General features: G+C 40.3%; 1 protein-coding gene across 1 annotated transcript in view; it reads right to left on the bottom strand.

The window, feature by feature from the left end:
• Positions 1-5574, bottom strand: part of ZC3HC1 (zinc finger C3HC-type containing 1) — a 16873-nt gene extending 11299 nt beyond the window's left edge. The window contains exons 1-4 of the mRNA XM_029923523.1: positions 5409-5574; positions 3871-3982; positions 1322-1472; positions 705-788 (exon numbers count right to left, since the gene is read on the bottom strand). Coding sequence (XP_029779383.1) covers positions 705-788; positions 1322-1472; positions 3871-3982; positions 5409-5554 — 493 coding nt within the window. The 5' untranslated portion in view covers positions 5555-5574. The remainder of the gene's footprint in view (positions 1-704; positions 789-1321; positions 1473-3870; positions 3983-5408) is intronic.
• Between the last annotated feature and the right edge of the window lie 13183 nt (positions 5575-18757).

Raw genomic sequence — 18757 nt, 5'->3', positions numbered from 1 at the left:
ATCCCAGGATCGTGGGATGGAGCTCATGTCAGGCTCTACACTGAGCCTCTCAAAAAAAAAAAAGGGGGGGTGCCTGGGTGGCTCAGTCGGTTAAGCGTCCGGCTTCGGCGCAGGTCATGATCTCATGGCTTGTGGGTTCAAGCCCCACGTCGGGCTCTGTGCTGACAGCTAGCTCAGAGCCTGGAGCTGCCTCAGATTCTGTGTCTCCCTCTCTCTCTGACCCTCCCCTGCTCGCGCTGTCTCTCTCTGTCTCTCAAAAAAATAAATAAAAAACGTTAAATAAAAAAAAAGATTCTGCCCACCTCTGCCCCTCTCCATTGCTTGCATGTGCAGGCACGCCCTCTCTCTCTCTCCAATTAGAAAATAAAAAAAATAAATAAAACAAAGCAAAGCAAACAAAAACCAAAAAAGATCTCCGATTCTGTTTCCTCATCTAAAAAACTGGGTTGATAATCCACCTCCCAGGGTCCCTGTGAGGACTGAATGGGAAATGTATGCCTGGCTAAGCTGTTGGCATGTCAAATACCCTTAATAAAGTTAAGTAATAACCTAACAAGTAAATGAATATAAGTTCTTCTTGAAAAGCCCAAATAGAAAGGAAAAAAGTGAAACGTCAAAGATTAGATTTTCACAAAGAAATAGACAATATTAGAAATGCAATGACCCAGAAGAGAAGGGAAGTGGGAAATCTTGGCAAGAAGTACCTGGGGAGGGGCTGTCTGGCCAGAAACAGAACTTCTCGTGGGCGGTACACAAGGCTTTCTTCAGCTCGGCACATCGGTCCTTATCTGAAACCCAAACAGGGAGCAGTGCCTTAGAAAACACTATATGGATCCCAAATCTAATGGCTAAGAACCTTCCAGAATATAGCGAGAATTAAAAATGACGAAGATGATTTTAAAAGTAATGAAAATATTAGCAACTGCATCATCTTAATATTTTTCACAAAACAAGTTCTAAATCAAGATCCTAAGATCAGTAACAGTATTATGTATCTTATGAGGCAGGGCATTCTAAAGCACGAGGCTTCATAAAAGTACCTTGTCTCTCTGCCTAAGTAGAAATTTTGGAACCACAAAGCAAACATACCCTGCTGTTAGTTTCCTGGAATACAGAAAGTCAGGTTCACTCTAAAGTAGCTTAGTTTTAAAAAACAGTAGTAACTGGAGCTAATAATGAGGACGAAGACAATCACAGATTCGCCTTGCTATAGGGAAGAGTACACATTCTTTGATCAAACACAGGGATCGAGCTTTTTAGAAAAACCAGTCTAATAGATCTTTGAATATGGAGGAAAATGTCATTTGTCCTTTATACTTACATTTGTCAAAATCAAAAGCTGGCTGTAAACTGGCACAGAGGAAAGCCTGGCAGCTGGAACACTTGAGCATGTCACACTCAACTGTGACCCAGCCGTACTTTGCACACACAAGTGGAGACAGCTCGGAGGGCTTACCTGCCCATTTCAGAGAGTATTCATGTTAAGAAAACTATTGCTGCAAGTATAGTAAGATGAGTAAGTCAGAAATGAAAACTCGTTCTTTATACATACAGGAATAAACACACTATATTAAGAGGAAAAGCAATTAAGAAAAGTTTGGAAAATTAATTTTACTTTAATTCTATTTTTTTATTTTTCGTTATTTTTAGGGAGAGTGTGCACATGAGCAGGGGAGAGGGGCAGAGGGAGAGAGACAGAATCCCAAGCAGGCTCCATGCTCAGCACAGAGGCCAACGTGGGGCTCAATTCCATGACCCTGGGATCATGATCTGGGCCGAAATCAAGAGTTGGAATCTCAACTGACTAAGCCATTCATGCACCCCGAAAAACGATTCTTAAAGCATAGATGGGGCGCCTGGGTACCTCAGTCAGTTAAGTGTCTGACTTCGGCTCAGGTCATGATCTCATGGCTCATGGGTTTATGCTCCATGTTGGGCTCATGTTGGGCTCTGTGCTGACAGCTCAGAGCCTGGAGCCTGCTTTGTCTCTCTCTCTCTGTTTGCCCCTCCCATGCTCATGCTCTGTCTGTCTGTCTCTTAATAATAAATAAAAACGTTAAAAAAATTTCTTTATTGGTTGTAGGGCGGAACATAGAAGCCATTCACTTTCACTTATGGTGGAATACTACAGACCTAAAAACACTTGTGAAAGCACAGGCATATGGCTCAGCAATAAGGCATGGTCAAAGTCAAACAAGCAGAAATATTTTCTGCCACTCACATATGCTCTCCTATCCTACTGAGTCTACTTTTCTGTTCTAAAGAATAGTCAAGGGGCGCCTGGGTGGCTCAGTGGTTAAGCCGCCAACTTCGGCCCAGGTCAGATCTCACGTTCGTGGGTTCGAGTCGGGCTCTGTGCTGACAGCTAGCTCAGAGCCTGGAGCCTGTTTCTGGTTCTGTGTCTCCTTCTCTCTCTGCCCCTCCCCCTCTCATGCTCTGTCTCTCTCTGTATCAAAAATAAAGAAAACATTAAAAAAATTAAAAAAAAAAAAAAGAATAGTCAGAAAAATGAATAATTTTCTTCATTATTCCCTTGACAAAATTTTATTGTTATGAAGTAATGTGTGCATATAGCCTAAGTGTGTTAAACAGGCCAAGAACACCCAGAGCATCTGGAAGTATGTGCTTGGGAAAATGTCATCAAACATTTATTGATCTTTAATTCTCAACACTCAATTTTTTATATTTTACCTAAAGAGCTCCATTTGACAGAGCACGCACACACACATACACAAAACATGAAAGAAGATGCAGGGAAGTTCTATATTTTTATAAGGGGTACAGGAATTTGAAAACATTCTAATATCAGCAAAAGAAGGACTGAAGGCTAGAAAACAGAATTCAGATATAGATGTTAAAGGAGCTGATATTATCTAAAATAAAAGTAACAGAATTACTTAGCCAGAACTTAACTGGCTAAGTGAAATAAATGATTATCATATCCAAGCACAGAAATTGTGACATAAGTGGCTTTTCTTTTTAATGTTTATTTATTTTTGAGAGAGGGTGAGTGAGTGGGAAATGGGTAGAGAGAGAGACAGAGGATCCAAAGCAGGCTCTGTGCTGACAGCAAGGAGCCCAAAGCTGGGTGGGGGCCCTCAAACTCACGAATCCTGAGATCATGACCTGAGCTGAAGCAGGATGCTTAACCAACTGAGCCAACCAGGTGTGCCTCGGGTTCGCTGTTTTAAGCCACTAAGTTTAGTGTAATTTGTTATGCAACAATAGATAACTAATATACAGGGGAAAATCTAGAAAGAGACAGGAAGTGTAGTATACACTGCCTCATGCTATGATCCTGGCTTTGCCATTTGTTAGCAGGCTGACCAAACGCAACCTCCCTGAAGCTGCTTCCTCATCTGTAAATGAGTATAATGATACATATTTTCACAGGTTTAAGGTGATGATTGAATGTGATAATATACATGAAAACACACAACATACAAATGTTAGTTACTATTCCTTGCCCTCTCAAGCTCTCAGTGTTTTCTTCTGTAAAACAAGAAGGTCAGGAGCACCTGGGTGGCTCAGTTGGTTGAGCGTTAGACTCTTGATTTCAGCTCAGATCATCATCTCAAGGTTCATGAGTTCGAGCTCCATATTGGGTTCTGCACTCACAGTGCAGCGTCTGCATGGGATTCTCTCTCCCTCTCTCTCAAGATAAATTAATTAAAAATAACAACAAGAAAAGAAAAGGGCAGATCATCTCAAATCTCCCTTTGAGGAATAACATTTTATAATGCTAATTTTCCTATAAAATTTTTTACCATGTTTAATTCTTAAACTTAAAACATCAAAATAAGTGCTGTTATTCCTCATTCCAGGAGCACACAGAAAGTGTAACTCACATGAACTAATAAAAAAGGATATAGAAAATGTCTCCACCCTGCTAAAGAAGGCTTCTTTGCTTGTAGATTCCAATGGCGGCTGTTCTGCTTGGGGTGACCCATTAACTGACTGGAATGTGGCAGATGTGTCCTTCCTAAAATAAAGCAGCAGAATTCTCAGAAATCATTCTCAGCACCACTTTTCCTAAACATTTTGCATCTTGCTTCTAGGCATACCACAGCGTCAATCACGCCACACTTGATTTTAACCTTTCTAAAAATCGTTTCAGTAATGTCATTCCTCTGCTTAAAATTATCGATGGTTTCACAATGCTTATTAAATAGAATCCAAATTTGTCAGTCTGGCCTTCAAATTTCTTTACTGTTTGGCCACACCTAAGTTTCAAGTAATTTCTACCTCCACTAATCCTATACTGGAGAACGTCTAGCTAACTCACTGTTCTCCAACAGTATTTCACACAACTTTAGCAAACGCAAGGCTTCTATGCATTACACAATTTGAACCACCTTAGAAATTTAACTCCTTTAACACAGAGAAAAATAATTTTGCTATTTTTCTACCTGAGTCGATCATTGGCACCCATTCTCCCAAAAAAGAACTAATTTCAAAATTCAAATTAAAGATCTTCGGGCAATTTCATGAAAAACTCAGGGAGAAAAAACTCAACAGTACAATTATTTTATTTTTAATGAAAAGCACCTGGAAGGGGTAGAGGGAGGATTCCTTCAGGACAAAAGTCATTTTAATAAAAAAGGATGACAGCAACTACCATAACTCGAAAGATACAAATCCATTATAAGAATCTTTCTCAGAAAGCCTCAGGGAGCTGCGGTTCTTGAAAGAAATTCAGAGGATCCATAAACTTGGACGAGAAAAAGCAACATTTATTTTATTAACTTCTAACTGAAATTCAGCACTCCCTTCAATTAGGAATGAAGGTACTAACCCTGCCGCCAAAACATACTCGCATCAGCAGTACCTATGAATTTGTCACATTATGGTTGTTGAACATGTTTTGAAATACCACTCATGTTCATGATTACTCCAAAATTATGGGAGATAATAGGCTTATTACTAGAGATTACTTAACTTTATAGTAATGAAGCATGTTACCTCACTTTTTTTCTTTCACTATCTTGATAACCGCATTCTAAAGTAATTGGTTTCTTTTATATTCCTAGGTAATTTACTTTGTGCATTTAAAAATATTTTGAAGGAGTTCCTAAGTTTTGCCAGGCTGCCAAAGGTGTTTAAGGCTCAAAAAACATTATGAAGCCCAACTAAAGGTGTCAGGTGCATATTCAGTTAGTGGTCCTCTTTTTTTTCCCCCTTCCCCGCCAAACCTGTTTTATAGCAAAATTCCTCCCGGGGTGCGGAAAGCAGTACATCCCGAGACTAAAACCGAGTAAACGCAGGAAACCCAGTTTCTTTCAGATCCCAGGACCTAGCCAACCCCACCGAAAGAGTTGCCGACCCAAGGGATCCCCCCTCAAGGCCCGCAGTCCCCAAAACCTCTCTAATCCGCCGGCGCTGGACCCAGGGTGGACTCGTGAACTCACGCTTCGGCGCCTCCCTCTTCCGGGGCAATCCCCTCGTCTATCAGCTGCCGGACTTTCTGGGGAGTCCCTTCTGGGGAGCGAATAACTGCACCCCAATTCTTCTCAACCCCCGCGGCAAACGCCTGCCCCTCACTGGGCGCCGCCATCTTGGTCCGTTGCCGACTTGCTTCCCCGCGGGCCTGAGGCTCAGGAACTTCCGTTCTGCGAGATTAAGATCCTCCTCTGGAGGCGCGGTCGGCTCGCAGAATCTGACCGCGCCCCCCCCCCGCCGGCGTGGCCATCTTAGAACGAAGTAAACCCTCATTATAGGACGAGATCAACTGCCACGGGAGCTCCTGGTGTTTAAGCCTAGGTTGATCGTTTCCTTTTTGCGCGAGCATACTTGGGCTGATGAGGGGTGTTTAGAGTTCTTCCAAATTCGACCGGGTGGAGGGGCCAGGTTGAGTCTGATAGGACCCTCCTAAGTTGTGTATTTTTACAAGTGAGGAAATGGCGACTGTTTCTTGAGAGTAAATAATTTCGAACTTGTCTTAGAAACCGAGTTACAGTTTAGAAATCTGTGGCATTTGGCACTTTTGAACACCCTCCCTCCTTTGTCCAACAAGTATTTATTGAGTGTGCCTTACTGACGCTGTCTAGGCGTTGTCGATGACAGCAGTGAACAAAGGAGACGTGTCTTAGTGGAGTTAGACCTCCAACAAATACGTTTTCCTATAGTTTTAAGATTATGATTAGAAATGTTTCAAAGACGTACTTAGTATATAAAAGGAGGGCCTAATTTAGTCCGCAAAGTGTCCCGAGACTATCAGGACAGAGCTCGGGTTGGAAGGAGTTTGTCTCATCAACTGGCAAAAACGGCTTGTGACTGAGCAATGGGCCAAGATGAATGTGGGACCACCGCCGTAACCCTTCCACCTCACTCTCTGTGAGTTTCTAACTCCAGTAATGTTTCCACCCACCATGACCTTAAACCTGTTGACCCAGCCACTTTTCCATGGTCCTTAACACCAGAGCCTGCCTTATTTCTTCTCTCCCTAGCCAGCGTCAGTTCATTGCCCATCATTTTCATTATTCTTTTGCAAAATTTGAATATGAAGTAAGAATTAGTTAAGATTGAAGAATTATTGTTAGTCTTTTGTGACCATAGTATTGTGGTTATGGTTTTTAAAAGTCCTTACTTTAAAAAAAAAAGGACTTGTAAGAGATAAATGTGTAGGTATTTGTGGGTGAACTGGTATGATGTCTGGGATTTGCTTTAAAATTCTTTGAGAGACAGGTGCTGGCTGGCTCAGTCCGGGGTGCATGGAACTCCTGATCCCCAGATTGTGAATTGGAGCCCCATGTTGGATGTAGAAATTATCTTCAAGTCTTAGAAATAAAGTTCCCAAAAGGAAAGTGTGAGAAGGAATACATGAAAGAAGATTGCAAAATGTTTTTAATTGTTGAATTTGGTTGATGGGTTCATGGGGTTTCATTATTCTTTTTACTGTTGAGTATGGTTGACAGTGTCATAATAAAAAGCAAAATAAATAAGCTAAAAATATACATTTTCTTGAATATCCTCTCAATTTCCTTGAACCTGTCTTGCCTTATAGTACTCATTTTGCAAAACCGCTAACCCCGATTGAGTTCAACTCTCCATCATGCTGATCCTGCACCCAGTCAGCGGAATATAAAGATGAATGAACAACATGCTGTTTGTCTGTATATTCTTAACCTCATGTGGGCTGTTAATTCTGTGGCAGACATTTTGCCTTTTTTCCTATAATTTCCCAGTGCCTGGTGAATAACAGATTTTGAGAAGGTATAAGGGTTTTTTAAAAGATTTTATTTTTACATAATCTCTACACCCAACGTGGGGCTTGAACTCACAACCCTGAGATCGAGAGTCACACACTCCAGGGGCATTTGGGTGGTTCAGTCGGTTGAGCATTCTGACTTTGGCTGCAGTCATGATCTCCTGGCCCGTGAGTCAAGAGCCCCGCGTCGGGCTCTGTGCTGACAACTCAGAGCCTGGAGCCTGATTCAGATTCTGTGTTTCTGTCTTTCTTCTTACTCATGCTCTGTCTCTCTCTCAAAAATAAATAAACATAAAAAAAAAAAAAAGAGTCACACACTCCACCAACTAACCTGGCCAGGCACCCGAGAAGGTGTCAGTTTTAAGCCACGGATCAATAAATAATTTTGAAATTTACAATATTCAGAGTCACTTGGCAAATATCATATGGAGGAAAGAGTTTCAGAGTCAGATATGGGTCCTCCTCCCACTGCCATCACTAACTATGTGGCCTTGGGGTTGAGTAACCTCTGGTAGTGACATTAAATGGGATAATGTCTGTGAAAGTGGTTGGTACATAGTAGGTTCTTGGTAAGAACTAGTTTTCTTCCCAAGCATTTTAGCACAGGTCATGGATGCAGTGTCGCACCACCTAGGGCCCCTTTTAAGAATGAAGAACTAGGGGGCCCCCTGGGTTGTTCAGTCGGTTGAGCGGCCAACTTTGGCTCAGATCATGATCTCGCAGTTTGTGGATTCCAGCCCTGTGTCGGGCTCTGTGTTGACAGCTCAGATCCTGGAGCCTGTCTTTGGATTCTGTATCTCCCTCTCTCTCTGACCTTCCCCTGCTCACGCTGACTCTCTGTGCATCCCCCTTCCTGCCCTGTTCTTTCTCCCTCTCTCAGGATCAAGAACCCGCAAGGATTTTCTGCCCTGCTGGCCGGGGCGGGACCCGACGTCTCTCTCTCTCTCTCTCTCTCTCTCTCTCTCTCTCTCTCTCTCTCTCTCAAAAGAAATAAAACATTAAAAAAATTAAAAACAAAAAGGAATGAAGAACTAAGTCCCATAGTTGCTGGGAGGACCACCAGCAGGAAGCCGTCCCTCAGCTGTCAGTTCCTTTTGGAGTTACTTGAACAAAAAGAGCCATTTGCCTTCCCCAGGGAATCCTGCATCCAGGGACTAATCAAGATGGAGCTGTAAAAGGCCCAGCATCCTTGCCCCAACTCAGGAAAATGCTAAAGGGCCATCCAGCTTTGGAGTTTCATGTAGGGTCCCCTGGGGCCAACTTTGACACTTCATGGCAGTCCAGCTTCTTCCCTGCCCTATCCTGCTTCCTTCACCTCCTTTCCATGGTGTTGATCCCAAATGCCCTCCCCCAAACCCTCTGGCACGCTAATCTCACTCTCAGGGTCAGTTTACCTACTTTGTTTATCCTAGGGAGGCAGACAGTTTGACTGATATCTCCAGCTGTCAGAGTGTCTTTATCGTATGTGCGGGGCATTTTGTTTGTTTATTTATTTATTTTAAATGTTTTACTTATTTTTGACAGAGAGAGAGAGAGACAGCGTGAGCAGGGCAGGGTCAGAGAGAGAGGGAGACACACAATCCGAAGACAGGCTCCAGACTCTGAGTTAGCTGTCAGCACAGAGCCCGACACAGGGCTTGAACCCACGAACCTCGAGATCATGAGCCGAAGCTGGACGCTCAACCAACTGAGCCACCCAGGAGCCTTTATTTGTTAATTTACTTTTTAGTAATCTCTATACCCACTGTGGGGCTTGAGCCAACCAAGCAACCCTGTATTGGTGGTTTTTTAAAATGTGAGAATATACAAAAATTTATGTAAGTAAGCTTTTTATGCTGTGTTGGACCTCTTAAGAAGGAGTCAAACATACTGTTTTTGCTAGTATTATTCTTTCATGAAGTACAAAAATGTATCAAAGAGCAAAATTTACATCTTCCTTGAAAATTTAATTCCTATAAAACACGACAATAGGTTTTTAAGTGGGTACACATTTATCAAACATTTTTATTTCTTATGGGCTACTTTTTGATATGTAATTTACCTAAAATAAAAATCACTCCTTAATAAAGTGTTTTTCTGTATACTCACAGAGGTGTACAGCCATCACCATTATCTAATTCCAGAACGTTTCATCACTCTGTGAAGGAACCCCAGACTCGTTAGCAATTATTCCCTATTCCTCCCTTCCCCAGTTACCAGAACCACTAATCTATTTTTGGTCACTATGGATTTGCCTTTTCTGGGCATTTCATACAAATGGAGTCATACAATATATGGCTGTGGTTTTTTTTTTTCAAAGATTTTATTTTTAAGTAATCTCTACACCCAACATGGGGCTCAAACCTACAACCCCGAGATCAAGAGTTAACACGCTCCACCGAAAGAGTCAGGCAGGTGCTCCCAATATGTGGCTTTTTGTTTAATGTCTTCAAGGTTCATTCATGCTATAGCATGTATTAGTAATTCGCTTTTTATGACTAAATAGTATTCCACTGTATGGAATTCCACTGTATGGATGGATGCACCTTATTTTGCTTTTCCGTTACCGGTTGATGGACATTTGTGTTGTTTACATTTTTTGGCTATTATGAATAATGCTGTTATGGATATTTGTATGCTGGTTTTTTGTGTGGACATGTTTTCAGTTCTCTTGGGAACTCAAGGAGTTCTACTCAAGGAGTAAAATTTGAGTCAACTGGTGACTCTATGTCTAACAGTTTGAGAAACTCTTCAACTTTTCCAAGGTGGCTGTACCATTCTACAATCCCATTAGCAGTGTATGAGGGTTTTAATCACTCCACATTCCTGTCAACACTTAATTATTGTCTATCTTTTTTATTTTAGTCAACCTAGGTAATGTGAAGCGGCATCTTTTGTGTCTTGATTTGCATTTCCTTAATCAGAGTGGTGAGCATCTTTAAAAAATTTTTTTAATGTTTATTTGTTTTAGAGAGAGAGAGAGTGCACGTGCACAAGTCAGGAAAGGGAGTGGTGCAGAGAGAGACAGGGAGACATAAAATCCAGAGGAGGCTTCAGTTTCCTAGGTGCCAGCACAGAGCCTGACATGGGGCTCGAACTCACAAACCCCAAGATCATGACCTGAGCTGAAGTCAGCATGCTTAACCAACAGAGCCACCCAAGCCCCCCAAGCATCTTTACATGTGGTCATTGACCATTCTTCTTTGGAGAAGTGTCTATTCAAACCCTTTGCCCATTTTTCGTTTCTTTTTTTTTTTTTAACTTTTTTTTATGGTTTTTATTATTTATTTTTGAGAGACAGAGACAGTGCGAGCAGGGAAGGGTCAGAGAGAGAGGAAGACACAGAATCTGAAGCAGGCTCCAGGTTCTGAGCTAGCTGTCACCACAGAGCCTGATGCGGGGCTCGGACCCACGAACTGTGAGATCATGACCTGAGCTGAAGCTGGACACTTAATCGACTGAGCCACCCAGGCACCCTGCCTTTGCCCATTTTTCAATTGGGTTGTCTTTTTGTTGAGTTTTAAGAATCCTTTATGTATTCGTGATATTAAACTCTTCTTACATACATGCTTTGATGATATGTTCTTCTATTCTGTAGCTTGTCTTTCACTTTCTTGATAATGTCCCTTGATGTATAAGTTTTAAATTTTGATGAGATCCAATTTATCTGTTTTATGTTTGTTACTTATGCTTTTGGTGTCATATCAAAGAATCTTTTGCCAAATCCAAGATCATGAAGATTCACCTTTGTTTTCTTTTAATACTTTTATGGTTTTAACACTTATATTCATTTTGGGTTTATTTTTATACTGGTCTGAGGAAGAAGTCCAACTTGATTCTTTAGTGTGTGGAAATCCAGTTGTTAGAGCACCATTTGTTAAGACTGTTATTTCTGCATTAAATGTATTTGACACCTTGTCTAAAATTGGCCACAAACATAGGGGTCCATACCTCTTTTATGTTTCTAAAAATGTTTTTTAAATTCTTCATTATATGGTATTTATAGTTTGAGTTTATCCAAGGATTCTTTAAGTCTATGAGACTTTGTACATGTTCTTTTTATATATTAAAAGAATTAAACATGACTGTATGTTCTTCCTTGAGAGAGACTTTTCTGGTTAATCTGTAACCACACAGATATATAAAAGCAGGAGCCTGATCCCTTTTACCCGCCAGGGCCCTTTGCCTTTATGCTGATAAAATTATCCAAGGCCAAGTTGAAAGGAAATTTTATCATCTAAAAAGGTGTTAACAACTTTTACAACAATAACGTATTATACTTTCTTTTTTTATTCTGAAAGTAATAGACATTCTAGAACTTCCTCAAAGTAGAGATGAGGAGAAAAAAAAATCCATAATTTCACTCTTCAACACAATAAGCATTAGCGTTGTTCATCATTTCCCTCTTTCAGACTTAGTACTAATTCCACTTAAACCAGGGAGTTTGTGAACTTGGATAGTATACTGGGTTGAATAGTTGTTGAATAGTGTCCCCCTGGCCAAAATCTGGAGGGACACCTGGGTGGCTCAGTCAGTTAAACAGCCACTCTTTTTTTTTTTTTTAATGTTTGTTTATTTTTGAGAGAGAGAACGGGGAGTGGGGGAATGGAGAAAATCCCAGGCAGCTCCATGCTGTCCGCCCAGAGCCCTATGTGAGCTCGAACTCATGAACCATAAGATCATGACTTGAGCCAAGATCAAGAGTTGGATACTTGGGGCACCTGGGTGGCTCTGTTGGTTAAGCATCCAGCTTTAGCTCAGGTCACAATCTGGCAGTCCATGAGTTCAAGCCCCGCATCCGGCTCTGTGCTGACAGTCCAGATCTTGGAGCCTGCTTCAGATTCTGGGTCTCCTTCTCTCTCACCCTCTCTCTCAAAAATAAATAAACATTAAAAAAAAAAGAGAGTTGGACACTTAACCAACTGAGCCACCCAGGTGCCCCAAACATCCAACTCTTGATTTTGGCTCAGGTTATCATCTCACAGTTGTGAGGTCAAGCCCCATGTTGGGCTCTTGCTTGGGATTCTCTCTCTATTCTCCTCTTTCCCACTCATGTTCTCTCTTTCTCAAAATAAATAAAAATAAACTTAAAAAAGATCTGGAAGAATAGACATCAAACCATTAACAGTCTTTTGGGGTGGGGAGTAGGATTGGGTAGCAAGTGAATGGGAGATTTTCACTTCTGTATCTTCTTCTATTTACAGAAGATTATGCAGAAAGGATATATTCATTTTTTACAAATCAGAGTTTTATATAAAGACTCAAAATCATTTCCCATGTGGCTATTGGGTCAATCTTGGGACTATTACAACTTTATGTATTTTTATCTTATTTCACCTCTCCCACCTGACTAATTAAAAAGCATTTTTTAAGAATCTACTTTGTGTAGGGGCACCTGGGTGGCTCAGTAGGTTAAGTGTCCAGCTCTTGGTTTCAGCTCAGGTCATGATCTTGCAGTTTCATGCATCAGGCTCTGTGCTGACAGTGCAAAGCCTGCTTGGCATTCTCTCTTTATTCCTCTCTGTCACCCACTTGCGCTGTCTCTCTCAAAATAAATAAACTTAAAAAAAAATCTACTTTGTGTAGGAAATCCCTCACATTTGTATTGCACTGTATGGTTTACATCTGTTTCTAACAACTCTAGAGCTAGTATGTTAATTAGGATTTTATTGGTTTTGGGTAACAAACCCAATTAAATCTATCTTAAGCAAGAAGGAGCATTTGGTAGAACAGTATTTCTTAGAATGATTAATGTTCGTTCTACCTTTTGATTTTCTTCATCCTGTTTTACACAGAAAAAAGCCTCCTCCTCAATGTTGACATGTTATTTATGTTATTTTTACCAAAAGTTCAATGCATACATTATTTATAACCTTTTTATAGATGCTTATAGTGCTTTAGAACAAAATCAGAATAAAATTCTAAAATAACAGGTCACATTAATGACATGTTTGCTGAACTATAATCACTAATGTTAGAGAAAAGTAGAAAAATACAGCCTGGTTTTAGGCTCTTTATTTAATCTGTGTGTGATTTAGTTTCAATAGTATTAACACATGCAGAGAGTGCCTGTCCATATAAGCTTACCACACCAAAAATACAGAATGATATTAATAGTTTCAAGGTTTTGTTTACTTGTTTGGTATAATGAGACTTAATACTTCACAAATCTGTGCCAGAGAGCATTCTCCTAAAGTCAGTTTAATGAGATGTCATTTGATATCTTCATAAAATTATCTTGTTCTTTTACAGTTGAGTTAGTGTCACTTAAATCTGAATCAAATGAATATATAAGACAATTATTACTGAAATTGGCAACAGGAAATCCTATCTGGACTTCAAGTTCAATATTGTAGATGTTGAAAAAACTGTCCAGGAGCACCTGGCTGGCTCAAGTTGCCACTCTTGATCTTGGGGTCATGAGTTTGAGTCCCACACAGGGTATAGAGATTACTTAAATAAACAAATAACTTTTTAAAAAGTCTAGTTTTAGCCCATTAGATTACTGAAGGAAGTCAGTAAATACTCAAATGACTCCATCACATAACGTTACTTTTTTTTTAAGTTTTTTAAAATTTATTTTTGAGAGACAGAGAGAGACAGTGCAAGCAGGCGAGAGTCAGAGAGAGAGGGAGACACAGAATCTGAAGACAGGCTCCAGGCTCTGAGCTGTCAGCACAGAGCCCGACGTGGGGCTCAAACCCACAAACTGTGAGATCATGACCTGAGCCGAAGCTGGACACTTAACCGACTGAGCCACCCAGGTGCCCCTCCATCACATAACTTTAAAAATGATTGACCATTATTCAGTTTTCTTTAGAAACTTACATTTCTTATTGGACTTGAAACACTAGGACCACTGTGAAACTCACTTTTGGATTAGTTTCTGTGATGGCATGCAACCTTCAAATATGCCGTGAGTGCATTTTTTTCATGTTATATGGCAGCCCTTGTCTTCTTCTTATTAGCCTGGAACAGCTAAAGTAATATATTACTGCATCTCATTATGTCATTTTTCTGATGTCAAGTGTAAAACTAAACTGATCAAATAACAATAAACTAGTTTAATTCTGTTTCAGTCTTTCAGTTATAAAGCATTGCTACAAGAGTATTCTATATTTTTTAGGTTTATTTATTTGTACTTTTTTCCCATTTATTTATTTTGAGAGGGAGGGAGAGAGAACATGCTTGAGTGAGTGGGGGGAGCGGCAAAGAGCGAGAGAGAATTCCAAGCAGGCTCCACATGCTGTCAGTGCAAAGCCTGATGTAAGGTTCGAACCAACAAACCATGAAATCATGACCTGAGCTGAAATCAAGAGTCTAATGCTTAACCAATGGAACCATCCTGGTGCCCCGAATGTTTTTTTTTTTTAATGTTTATTTACTTTTGAGAGAGAGATAGAGACAGAGAGAGACAGAGGACCCAAAGGAGGCTCTGTTCTGCCAGCAGAGAGCCCAACATGGAGCTTGAACTCACGAACTGTGAGATCATGACTGCCAGAGTCCAGCTTCAGCAGGTCCAGGGTTCCCTGAAGGATGGATGGTGTTGGCGAGAGAGAGTGAGAGAGAACCTTGAGTTTCTTTCTGATCACCAGGCAGGCATCTCTGCTCTGTTTTTGTGTCTTTCTTTATAGGTCAAGCGATAACCTGACATCAGAAAATAGAAATTTTTTTACAGTGACTAATCTTTGTGATAAGATGTTTTAATCATCGAAAGTGATGACATTAGAAAATAGAAATTTTTATAGTGACTAATTTTTTATGATAAGATGCCTTAATCATTGAAAGTGTAGAGAAACAAGTTTCACAGAAGTATTTTTGTAGAACCATCTCATTCATTTTTGGTATCAGTCCCCAAGATTGAGAAAGTAACAAACCTATCTTATTTTGTACGGGTTGTTTTTTTGCCAATAATTATAATTTTGTTTTTAATTGACAAGTTACACCCAAGTCATGTAATGTACTTACAGTGAAGTCGAGTAAATTTTATAACCAAGAATATAACAGGATGTTTTTAGTAAAAAACAGGATAATATACATATTATTTAAGTTAGTAAAGCTAAGATTAAAACATAGGTTAAGTTGTACATAGACAGGCTAGGAGTTATTTTATTAGGCTAATAAACTACAAGAAAAAGAATGCTTGTTAACAAGTTGCTTGAGAAAGTCTTTTCTTTGATGCAAGCGCAATGGGGGTGTATGTGTGTTGGCCTTGGACCTGAGTTCCCATTTTCTTATCCATCCTCATAACTGAAGTCAGTATAAGGGAGGATATTTCTAGAATGTGGACCTTGGGAAGGGACCATGTTCTGACCTTGTCTTCTATTTCTTATCTCCACATTAAGCTCCTTTTCTCTGGGCCAGACTTAAATGCAACTCTTCTGTTTTTAACCCCTTCAAGTCTATGTCTTGGGTCTGCAAAGCTCATTAGAAGAGCCTTTTAGCAAACATCTATAGTGCTTTGATCTCTTATGTAGGGACAGGAAAATGTTTTTTCTTATGGGGTAACTATGTGGGGAATATCAGTCTGATTTTGAACGCTGTAAGGTCTAATTAATGACAACAGGCTTATTTTCAACATGAGCAGTAGTAGTAGAAGGAGATACCAGTTTTGCCTCTCATGACAGGAGCTGTGCAAACGTCTGCCATTTCCTCGCTGTGACTGTGTCATCCAGCAAGGCTGATGTGGCTCCCAGCACATAACCTGAGCCTCCCAGGCACTCCTATTTGTACTTTGTAATGTAGAGGTTCCAACTTGAATTCAAGACCTCAAGATCAAGAGTTGACTGAGGCAGCCCGGTGCCCTAAGAGCATTGTCTTTATAATTGATGACTGTAAGACTACATGGCTTAGTGGAAGAACAATATTGCATTTAAGTCATAGCCTAAACAAGGATTCCAATCTTTTGTGCTGTTGCTCAAATATGCATGTGAGGATAGATTTTTTTAAAGTTTATTTATTTCAAGAGAGAGGGAGAGAGGACAACCGAAGGAAGGGCAGAGAGAGAGAGGGAGAGAGAAAATCCCCCAAAAGTTCCATGCTGTCAGTGCAGAGCCCCACTTGGGGCTTGATTCCATGAACCATGAGATCATGGCCTGAGCCAAAATCAGGAGTTTGACACTTCACTGACTGAGCCCCCTGGCACCCCAACATGCTAGATGTTTCGTGTAGCTGGTAGAAGATGTTTGGGAGCAGAGGCCTTTTCCCTGAGGCTGCTGCCTATCAGCAGGTTCACTCATGGCAATGGACAACCTCCCATGTAAATCCTCAACCCAGTTCTCTGGAGTCATCTTTTTTTTTTTTTTAATGTTTTATTTATTTTTGATACAGACAGAGACAGAGCATGAAAGGGGGAGGGGCAGAGATAGAAGGAGACACAGAAATGGAAACAGGCTCCAGGCTCTGAGCTAGCTGTCAGCACAGAGCCTGATGCGGGGCTTGAACTCACGAAGGTGAGATCTGATCTGAGCTGAAGTCGGAGGCTCAACCGACTGAGCCACCCAGGCGCCCCTGGAGTCATCTTTGAAAACTAATCTGATCATGTCACCTTTTTAAAAAATAATAGTTTATTGTCAAATTGGTTTCCATATAACACCCAGTGCTTCTCCCCACAAGTGCCCTCCTCCATGACCATCATCCCCTCCCCCCCTCCTCCTCCCCCTTCAGCCCTCGGTTCATTTTCAGTATTCAGTAGTCTCTCATGGTTTATGTCCCTCTCTCTTCCCAACTCTCTTCCCCCCTTCCCCTCCCTGTGGTCCTCTGTTAGGTTTCTCCTGTTAGATCTATGAGTGCAAACATATGGTATCTGTCCTTCTTTGCCTGACTTATTTTGCTTAGCATGACACCCTCAAGGTCCATCCACTTTGCTACAAATGGCCATATTTTATTCTTTCTCATTGCCATGTAGTACTCCATTGTATATATAAACCACATCTTCATGATCCATTTATCATCATGTCACCTTTTTTCTTAAAGACTTCAATGGCGCCTCACTCCAGTAGGATTCAGCCTAAGCTCCTTAATGAGATTTGTCTTTCCAGTGTCCTCTAAAGCAGAATTGTTTAACTCCTTCCCTATCCAGAATGAAATCTTGGTTTTACCTTTGCAAAGTCCAAGGTCTTTTTTCCACATATAGAAAGCAAACTCAGGCTTTTATGTTTAAAGCTACACAAAGAACAAAGAAACACGGAAGCCTTGAAATACTGGGATTGTGTGTGTGTGTGTGTGTGTGTGTGTGTGTGTGTGTGTGTGTTTGTGTGTTTTAAGTGGGTGTGGGATAAGGGCAAAGAGTTGCATTCAAAATTTCCATATAAATTTTTTAGACAGGGCTGAAGTTACTGGGCTTCTGGGAACCTAAAACTCTGGTAAACACATTGGCTGCCTGTCCTTTTGTTGATCAAATGCCTGCCTAAACATTGTGAGAGGGGAGCTTAAGGTTTCTATAACCCTTCAGAGCAAACACTTCCAACTTGAACACCTAGAAGCAAGGTGTTTCAAGACCTTCCTGGACCACTTTGTCTTCCACCCCTTTCTTTTCTTACACTCTTATAGTTTTATTCTTTTAGGAAATACTGGTCATGTCCCATTGAATTGATGTTTTGACTTAATGTTTCAAAAATGCTATGGTAGGTAATCTGCCCATTAAAAAACATAATACACATAAAAGTGCCTAGTTCACAAAAGGTGATGCATAAATGTGAGCCTTCTTCCTTCTTTTCCCTGGACAGCCAAACTTAACCTTAGCTACAATTTATGCATTGCATCAATGACATCTATATGTGTAATGCTTATTAGTGTAATGTTTATATGAGTAGATGGTTATAATCTTTGTAATTAAGTAAACTACACACTCATTAGTTTGGGCTTCTCAAAATTAATGCGGATTTGATCTGGTCTGATGAAAGGCAGTTAGTCACCTCTGACTATTCACTAGGGAATTTATATGATTCCGGGTCATGTTTAATCTATAACAAACTAACCGACAATCTAGGAAATAAACATTTTTAAAGGATTGCTATACATTGATTGATTGCTAACATGAGAATATGACCTTACATTTACATAAAACCTACTTTTCCATGTATCTTCTCATATACTATTTTATATCCTGTAAACTGACTGAACTACAAGTTTGACTTTATTCATTGGCAAGAATAGTTCATCAATGATTATACTTCCCTTAGCACACACATGATGTCTGCTTGTTTCTTTTTGTTATACTAGCAGCCATTGATTATTATTTCATTAGGGGTCACCGCCTTCCCATTTTGTTTTTGTGTTATTTCATTTTGTTTTTTGTGACATTGACTTATTGATGAAACCAGGCTGGGTATAGTGAAGATTGTCCCCTTGGGTTTGTTTAATTGCTTCACATGTTATTTGACTTGTTCCTTTGTGCCCTGAAAGTTCCTGTAAACTGGACCTTAGAGTTTAATTTTTTTTTTAATTTTTTGGACCTTAGAGTTTAAATCTTGAATAGATTCAGGTGAAGATTTTTGGTATGATGACTTCATATCATGTACTTCATATTATATGTTAGCCAGTACCTATTGTCTGCATGCACTTACTTTG

The sequence above is a fragment of the Suricata suricatta genome, chromosome 2, assembly GCF_006229205.1.
Source record: "Suricata suricatta isolate VVHF042 chromosome 2, meerkat_22Aug2017_6uvM2_HiC, whole genome shotgun sequence".
Taxonomy (NCBI): domain Eukaryota; kingdom Metazoa; phylum Chordata; class Mammalia; order Carnivora; family Herpestidae; genus Suricata; species Suricata suricatta.
This window is presented reverse-complemented; position numbering and strand designations above follow the sequence as displayed.